The sequence below is a fragment of the Phalaenopsis equestris genome, unplaced genomic scaffold (assembly GCF_001263595.1).
Source record: "Phalaenopsis equestris unplaced genomic scaffold, ASM126359v1 Scaffold000226, whole genome shotgun sequence".
NCBI lineage: Eukaryota > Viridiplantae > Streptophyta > Magnoliopsida > Asparagales > Orchidaceae > Phalaenopsis > Phalaenopsis equestris.
Window position 1 is genome coordinate 1,434,250 of NW_018164668.1, and position 9,581 is coordinate 1,443,830.

The 9,581-nt window shown below is 34.9% G+C and overlaps 1 protein-coding gene and 1 long non-coding RNA gene across 3 annotated transcripts in view; one reads left to right on the forward strand and one right to left on the reverse strand.

Moving 5' to 3' along the window:
* Positions 1 to 9,581, reverse strand: part of LOC110023708 (AMP deaminase) — a 45,780-nt gene that overhangs the window by 26,692 nt on the left and 9,507 nt on the right. The window contains exon 2 of the mRNA XM_020723249.1: positions 6,046 to 6,224. Coding sequence (XP_020578908.1) covers positions 6,046 to 6,224 — 179 coding nt within the window. The remainder of the gene's footprint in view (positions 1 to 6,045; positions 6,225 to 9,581) is intronic.
* LOC110023710 lies at positions 1,908 to 5,712 on the forward strand. 2 transcript variants are annotated; one of them, XR_002293933.1, is made up of 5 exons: positions 1,908 to 2,362; positions 2,472 to 3,882; positions 4,001 to 4,201; positions 4,276 to 4,344; positions 4,502 to 5,712. It is a non-coding gene; the product is annotated as an uncharacterized LOC110023710 (long non-coding RNA). The 2 variants fall into 2 exon arrangements; XR_002293932.1 differs by having other exon boundaries at positions 1,908 to 3,882.

The window sequence follows — 9,581 nt, forward strand, 5'->3', positions numbered from 1 at the left end:
ACAGGTTTCCACAATTATCCCTCTTGGTGTTGAGAGAACTTTTTATTCAAAACTACTCATTAACCGTTGCAGCTTAACGTATATTAGTAACAGTTTGGTTTTAGAGCAAAAAGCTAATGAATCTAAACAATATCTCATGATTCTATCATCTTGGTTATCATTGATTATGGTATATTTAGTTTACAAAAAGAGTCGACGCAATCTAATGAATGGACCCTTTTCAATGGTCATTAGTTATATCATCCAAGATGACCTTCTAAACTTCGAGTGAATGTTTGTCTAAGTGAATAACTTCAAGTCAACCTTAGCTAAAGAATAATCTTTTGTGCTATCAAGTGCACTCCATGATTCAACACTTAGAAGATTTAGAATACAATATACTTATAAACTCTTACAGCAACTAATTCAATTGTCATTTCACATTGAACCGCCTAATCAGAAGGCCCCAGTCAAACTTAGTAAGAATTAATTTTGTCATTTTAAATCTTGTCAACTGCTTGCTTATAGAGAATACAGTCTATGACTTGCATATTACTTTAATTTATTTAAAAAATTACAAACTTATTCAACTCTATCTTTATATAAAAAAGATCAGGTTTATAGGCTGAATTCAGTGTTGTCTTTTACAAATATAATAGTATTGAATATTTTGTTTTGAAATACTTTTTCATTATAAAAAAATTTTTAAGTTTAAGGTCATATATAAATGAACGGCAAAATGACCTTCGTGAGATCCAATGGAGAGTACTTAATTCTCAATCTTTGATGATATCTTTGTTATATTAGACTGAAAATATGAATATGAACATCATTTTTTAATACAAATCTTACTAACTCCAATACTTGTGATATGGAGGATCGAACTTGCAACGTGCTCAAAAACACGTGTGACAAATTTGGGTTTGCTCCTAAAAAAATGCATTTTCAAAATAATTATAAATCTTTCAAAATATTTGCACGATTCTGAAAGCAAGATAATTTAAAGTCAATTTATGATTGCCCACACAACAATCTTGGACTTAAGATTAATCATTTAGTTCAATAGTCGGAGCACATGTGGACAGATTTACTATAGATGATTTAACATTTTTGCATGCCATTTTGAAGCAATCACGTGACCAGTGAAACACGACAATGAATTTATTATCATATTGGAAAATTTTCGTTTGCAGGAATATATGTTCTTTAAGGAAGCATAATGTCGCTCTAGATGTGCACAATTGCATTTTTAGTGATCAATGTGCATATCAGTAAAAGGACTTGTACAACTTGTAACGTGTGAAAGCCATTCACTTGAACGCATGCCAGATATGTGTGAGCCTAAAGTGGCAGTTGTTTACATGCATGGCTTTTTGTAATTTTATCCATTAATGGTCGCATTATGCCTGCTTGCATACATTGATTTATGGATTCAATGATGATTAATAGGGATTTTAATATTTGTTTAGTGTTTAATGCATTACAAGTGACTTGCATTTAATCTTATTTTGTTTGAATGAGCCCCACAGAGGATCATTCTCTGCCTATAAATAGACCCTACAATTTACTTATGTTGCAAGTCTCAATATGTCCAATTCCAGTTCTAGATTTATGTAATTTCTAGTTTTTTTAATTTATTTCGACATAGTTTATACATTATTTTAAGTATTTATTTAATGTTGTTCTATGAATTTCTGTTCGAGTCTCAATATTAAAAATTCTAGAAACCTCCTGGTATCCCCCCATGTTTGAGGCATTTCTTGCAATCATTAATTAGGATGGCATAATTGTAATTAGGAGCTAGAATTTTATTTCAGTTTATATTTCTTGGTTTATGTGTTTTATTTTATTATTTATGTAGGATGGCATAATTGTAATTAGGAGCTAGAATTTTATTTCAGTTTATATTTCTTGGTTTATGTGTTTTATTTTATCATTTATGTAGGATGGCATAATTGTAATTAGAAGAACTTGACCTTTATAAATAGAAGTTGTTTTGTGTGGGCAATAAATAGGAGCGTTTTTAGACTTGTATTTGTTTTCTCTTAAGATATTTTCGTCCATCCAAATCTTGCCCTGCAGCTATATCCTGGAATGGCGCCCACGTGATGTTCAGCCATTTTATTGTTCTTCATGTTATTCTCCATATTTCCCAGTTCTTTCCACTGTTACTGCTGAAATCAGTAACTACCCCCTTTGGTCTGTATTATTTTGGTATCAGAGCCCTTGCATCCTTCCGTTTGTCTTTCTTTCCCTTGCATCCTTCCATTTGTCTTTCTTTCCCACATGTTGTTGTCTTTTCTTTCCAAAATTTATGTTCTTCCAATTCGACTTTCTTGTCTGTTGTGGTTTCAGGTTGCAGCCCCTTTTGCTGTGTTTTGAGGTGAGGTTTCAGCTTCTTGGAACTAACAAACCAGCTATATTCTTGATCTTTCTCGCTGAAACCTAGTTTCAAAAGAGGACTGTTTTTGTCTTCTTGTTCTTCATGGCAGTGCTGCTCCTGCATTCTCTACTTCCTCTCCTCTACAACTTTCCAAAGAAACATCACCCAAGAACGTGTCAAGAACCAATCAAGAAGTGTACATGGAGGATCTTTTGCATTAAATACAACGTATGCAAGAGAGGCATATAGCCTTGGAGCAGAAAAGTACGAAGGAACACTTAGTGATAAATGATTTCGAGATAATGGGTGAAGAAGGGAATGAAATTCATTTCATCAAGAAGCCTCATGTTCCCATGGATTTCTAAGATTCAATGTTGGAATCACCGTCAATGCCCGTGTACAATGCGTATGACGATGACTAATTTTTGGCCTCTAATCATGGATATGCGCTGAAAAAAGACTGGTTTTTTGGAGTGAAAATTGTGAATATATAGTTGACACACGAGCTGATGGTGAAGATTCTCGTGCTATAAGGGATTAGCTGAGTGATCAAACTAGACGATATGTTGATTCTGCTTCTCTCAGCCATCAGCATCAGACCAATATACAAGATCATATGGATCAGGCATCATTGCTTCGACAACAACCAAAATTGAAAGCCCAGTCAATGCTCAATATAAGGGAATCTTGCCAACCATGGGAGAATGATGTGGGAGCTAAAATTTCATTTCAGTTTATGTATTTTAGTTTGGTATTTGAGTCTTTATATTTTAGGATGACATACTTATAACTAGGAGAGTCTAACTATTATAAATTGGGGTTGTTTTGCGTGGGCAAAATACAAAAGAGTTTTTAGACTTCTGTTTGTTTTCTCATGGGATATCTCTGTCCATCCAAATCTTGCCTTGTAGTTGTTTCCTAGATTGACACCCAAGTAGTGTTTACCCATTATCTTATTAATTATTTTTTTGAGTTATTTCCACTGCTCTTGCTGAAATTAGTAACTACCCAATTTGATCATTATTACTCTTGGTATGCACTCCCCCGCCCCCACACCAACCCAACACCCGTGTACAAAATTTGGGTTTATCGACGATGTCAAAAAAAAAAAAGTATTAAAAACTGTATATGGGAGTGTTTAGATAACTGTGGCTAGGTGTTCTACTGTTGCCCCAACAAGAAAGACATGCATATTTCTTGCACAAAAATCTATAGCACAAAATCTTCCCGTCACATCAACAAAAACAAATGTGACTACTTATTTTTGGCGGCTCTAATCTTTTACTGACATAGCGCCAAAAAAAAAAAAAAGGCATGTATAGATCTTCTAGCCGCTATGCTAGAAAAATCGTGTATGGTATTCTCCTGCATGAGAAAACATAGAAGCGAAGTGGGATTTCCATGCCAAGTTGGAAAAATGTATGCAAATGCTTTAGTGTCGGACGAGCTTTACAAATTTCAATATATCTGCACATGAGGTATGTCGAAGAGACAACGGTGAATGTCCAGTGAGTGATGAGGTCAAATACATTTTTTACTTATTATTTTTTTTTTTCTTTTATTTTTTCACTTGCCTCTTTCTTTATTTTTTTTCTCTTTATTGTTCTTGGTTCTTTTCTTTTTCTTATTCTGTTTTAGGATAAAAGGGATAAAATGATAAAGATGGAAAAAGAGAGAAAGAGGAGAGAGAGAAAGGAATAAGAGGGGTTGCTTCATAGTAGGATTGAAGCAGGGTTAACGTCAAACTCTGAGAGGAAAAAATGGGGGAGACACAGCACACGACCTGACTTTGTGAGGGTCCTTTGGCCCTCACAGAAGAGGAGGGCATCATATGGCAAAGTGAGCTCGGCAAACATTTTTTTTTACCTTCATTTTTTTTTTTTTAATTAACAAAGTGGGATTTCCATGCATAGGTGGAATGATGCATGCAAATACTTTAGTGTCGGACGAGCTTTATGAATTTCATTATATCTGCACATGAGGTATGTCACCAAGACAATGGTAAATGTGCAGCAAGTTGATAAGGTCAAATACATTTTTTTTATTTTTTTTTATTTTCTTCTTTTTTTTTCTTGCCTCTTTCTTTATTTTTTTCTCTTTATTGTTCTTGGGTCTTCTCTTTTTCTTATTCTGTTAAAGGATAAAAGGGATAAAGTGAGAAAGTTAGAAAGAGAGAGAAAGAGGAGAAGGAGAAAGAAATGAGATGGGTTGCTTATAGTAGGATTGAAGCAGGATTAACTTAAAACTCTGAGGAAAAAATGGGGGAAACGCTGCACAGGACCTGACTTTGTGAGGGTCCTTTGGCCCTCGCCCAGGGAATGTCTGAGTACAAAAGAGGAAGGTTTGGTATGACAAAGTGAGTTCGGCAAATATTTATATTTTTCATTTTGATTTTTTTTTAATTGCCATAAACAAATGCCCATCAATAAATATGGTTCACACTTGTAGCAAACCGTGTTTGTTATAGTTTAATTGAATATGTGGATATTCATTTTGGATGCTAACTGAGAATTCAATCATGCAGACCTTTCAAAATATACTCGGATGTCAACATAAACATGATCTGAACTTTGGCTTTTGAACTTAGGCATACAGATATATTTTGTAGACCATCTTTTTTATCTTTCTGCATTTATATACATCTCTTTTCCTCTTATATGTTGTTTTCCCTCATCATATGTATAGAACATGTTTATTATAGTAGATCTGATGGAATTTCGCACAGTGTGCTGATGAAGAGGTGAATTGGGCCATGATAGAAAGGCAAAAATCTTCTAGGCGTTGCTGAAGTTGATGGTAGACTTCAGCAACATAAAAAGATATTCAAAGATCAAAGCATCTATGTGACTCCTTTACTCCATCTTTTATTCTTCCATCCTATGAGCTCAACCTTTCCATTAATATAGATCATATAGAATGGGGGCTGCTATTAAGTTACAAAGTTGAGAATACAACCAATTGGAGAATATTGTTCGCCATGTAGCTATGAGATAAGAAACATCTTGTAGCAAGCAACAGATGCGGTTGAACAAATCAAGCAATCCAGACATGCAAGCCAAGGCTTTACAGCATGAGAATGAGAGTAACGCAAGGGCTAGTGAAAGTGAGAGTGAGAGTAAGAGAGAGGAAGAGGGAGAGGGAGGGAGAAAGAAGACCGGGCCTTGAGAACAAGTGCAAATATGGGAAAGGAGAAGCGCAACTTGTGCGATGGGGACTCAACAAGAAAAAAAATTTAAATTTGATTTTTTTTAGTTGAGGTCAACAACGCTAATAAGTGGCATAAATGCTAATGATGATGATAATAATAAGATGTATCAACTAAAATAACATTAGAAAATCAAACTAAATTATTTCTTAATTTTGTTGGATAATCGAAGTGCCTAAGAATAATTTTAGCAAAGATGCATCGAAAAAACATGTTGCATGAATTGACAAATTTCGCATTTGTAGGTAAAAAACATGCATGATCCGGTTTTAGAACAAAGAATTGAAAAGCTAAGAAAATAAAAAACAGAGAATTGAAATGCTAATGCTCATAGTGCCCTAACATTAAACAACAAGATATAAATCCATCAATACGTTGAGTGTGGCTATAATTAGATTAATATCCAAGCACGGACATGAAAAACATAAAAATAAACTAAGAAATCAAATAAACAAAATAAGTTAGTTCGTGAACTTACAATATCTCCATTGACATGCAAATAGGAACTATCAATCTTAGCATCCATGTCCAAATTATCTTCTTCATCTGATGCCTCCAAGCTCTCAAAAGCACTAGCACTTGGAGACTTCGGCGATGAAGGTCTGATAGCATGACTGGCTCTTTTGTTTGCATTTATTCCAGATGATTGTTTTTTGCCTGAAGGGACAAGAGCTAAACTAGCGGGTCTATACCATAAATAGAAAAATTATCCAACACAATTTAACATAACATCTAAATAATTAATAAGAAAACCCCCTGATCCTTTTAACTAAACTACAAAAGGAGCAAATTTAATTTAGGGCTAATTAACCAGATATTTGCCCTTAAGGCTGCTCTATCAAGGCTCTTATTTTTTGCTTGTTAGGAGGAAGAGTACCATTGAAGTCTAGCCCAAACGGTATGCTCCCTAATTCCTAAGGTAGAGGGCATGTATATTTATTCATATTAATTATTCACAAGATTCCTATTTAAAATTCAATAAAAATCTGGCTATGTACCATCATTTCCTGTGACTGGCCTGAAAACCTACTAATCGATTAATAATTAGCCTTATGCTACACTTTCATATTATAAAATGTTTGAGATTTTATTCTTTTTTTAAAAAGGAATTTAAAAGAAAAAAATTATTATGGGAGAGAGGAGGATCTATAATTTGGTAGAGAGTGTTAAGGTTTAGAACCGATCATTGGAATGGTATGGACCCTAAATAACTAAAAAGATAGTAGTTCTTTTTAATATGAAATATTTGACAAATTCGTTTATAAACAAATGACATACATTTACAATAATTTATATTACTTATCAACTTTTTGTTAACATTTTGTTTGGAATTAATTATTATTGAATTTTCAAGTTGCTTGATTCTAAATCAATTATATTGGTGAGGGGTTGATGGGGACAGTACAGTTTCATCAGTTTTGTTGAACTTTCGGGTTCATAATTGTGCTAAGGCTTAAACAATTCTCCCAATCTAACATGATCAAACATCCTCTGCTTTTATTTTTATTTTCTTTGGTTGAGCACGATCAGATATATGTTACACCGTTGTCTAAGAGAGATTTTGTCTTTTATTAGCCTAAGGGCAATTTAGTCATTTGTCATTTATTATTATTTAGTATAATTAGGGCTAGTATGTTTACAATTAGGGTTATGCATCTTAGGGTTAGGGTTTGAAAGAAATTTCCTACCTCTCAAATTATAGGATTTGGGAGAGATTGTCTACCTCTCGAATTTTAGGTGCTTATCTTTATGTATTTCGGTTTGTTATTAAAGAAAAATAATTTGTCTTGCGCTAAATTTTGTGGAGTTTCCTATCAAATTGTATCACAAAAATAAATCCTACTACTGAATAGTTTAGATCAGAGAGGATCGTTACATACACATGCTTGGAAGGAGTTTTGAAATCAGAGTTGGGACTTCTGGGAACGAAGGTTTCATGCGATTAAACCTAATAGGGAAGAAAATGGTGAGACCGAAGGGGTCATGCGATTTAACCTAGCACGAGCATAAGAGAAAGTTGAAGGTATTGTGCGACTGCATTGACGGGATTGCACCAAGAATGCGTACAGGGGATACAGTCGCGATAGAGCTCGCTGAGACGTGATGATCAGGATTGTTGCATACAATAATGAAATATCGTGATACAGTTGTGACTTGGCTTCAATTGGGCTAGCTAGGAGGATGGGATCTAGACACTACAACACTACTTTCGTGACCCTGCGAAACAGTCCTAATTAAAGCTAGCTGGGAAGTCCGCTGGATCACAGCGTATAGTTCTTGACCAAAATCGGTCCAAAAAAATAATGATTTGGAGAAAAAAATTGGAGGAACAGGTGAGCCAATATAAATCTGGGATAGAGAAAAAGATTTCCTCCATTGAAAAATGATTCGAGAGAATCGAGGAGATGATGAGAAGGCTTATAGAGATAAAATCTAATACCCCACCGACAGTTTAATTTGCAAAACCTAACCAAGGGTTGACCGAAGAATCATTGGCTAAATCGAAGGGAATGAGTCGGACAAGAAGACCACAAGGAGGAAAGTATCAACCATCAAGAACCCCCTCCCGAGGCTCCGATGAAAGGTGGATTAAAGATTGTTGAGGGAGGGGTTAGGCCAAAATATGGAGGAGTTATGCAAGGGGTGTGTAAGAGTACAAAGAAGGAATGAGAGAAGCTGACATGGGGTACAACTATGATCGAAAGCGAGATTTTTACCCTCGATACATTGAGGAAAATATCAAGGGGGAGAGAAAGTTAGGGTGGAGATGCTAGGATTAGGCAATTAACCATGCTGATCTTCGAGGGAGAAGACTGCTTCGAAGAATTTTGGCCTGGGACAGGGAATCACGATGGGTGAGCTCCGAGGGAGGGTTGCATCCAACTGTGCCAATGCTTTTTGTGATGGCAGTCTTCTAGACGAAAGAAAATTCAGAAGTAATGATGGGAATCAGGCAAGTGGAGAAGCGCAAGAGAGTCTGTAAGGGATTGATTTGAACACTGCAGAGCATTCAGGAGGGAGACAACATGGTGGTGCTTCACAGTGATCCCAATTTGTTCAGGACATTGGTGATGTTGAGGACTATGATGAGGGCGATTTAGGGCGCAGGGCTGAGATTCTTGATCGAGTGGCACAGCATGGAAGAAAAAAAGGATACAAAGTTGACACAGATTTCGATGATCAATAAGCTACTAGATCAGTTGTTTGATATTGTAATAATCTCTGAGAATGACTAGAAGTTTGAACACCATCAAATTCAGATGCAGTCGAAGGATGTGCACAAGACAGCATTTTGAGATGGTGAGAGTCATTACGAGTTTTTGATTAAATAGAAATGATTGTTAAATGATGATGACACGTGAAAGTCATTCGGTCTGATCCAACAACATTTTTACTACCTTAAGGAAAAAATATATTTTTGGGAGGGGAGTATTTTTACGTCCGTGTCTAAGAGAGATTTTGTCTTTTATTAACCTAAGAAAAATGTAGTCATTTGTCATTTATTATTGTTTAGTATAAATAGAGCTAATATATTTAGGGTTGGGGTTATGCATGAGATTGGGTCTTGAGTCTTATGATTAAGGTTTGGGAGAGATTTCCTACCTCTCAAATTATAGGATTTGGGAGAGATCACCTACCACTCGAATTGTAGGTGCTTATATTTATGTATTCCAGTTGTATTGTTAGTGTTATTGAAGAAAAATAATTTACTTTGCCCTATTGTCTATGAAGTTTCCTATCAATATCCTCACATTCTTACCATTTGTATGATACATATTTATACTAATTGTACTTATCTTATACCATCTCTCTCATATTAAGTGAAATTACATAGTGGGGAAGATTGAGAATATGAGGTGATAAAAGGCAACGGATAGAAGAAACCAATAAGACAGCTCACTATCTTATTTCTAAATAAATGGAAAGTTAATAAGATCAAGGAAAGTGCATGGATGAAAAGTAGTCAATCCAAGAATACTAAAAATATTTAATATATATATATATATATATATA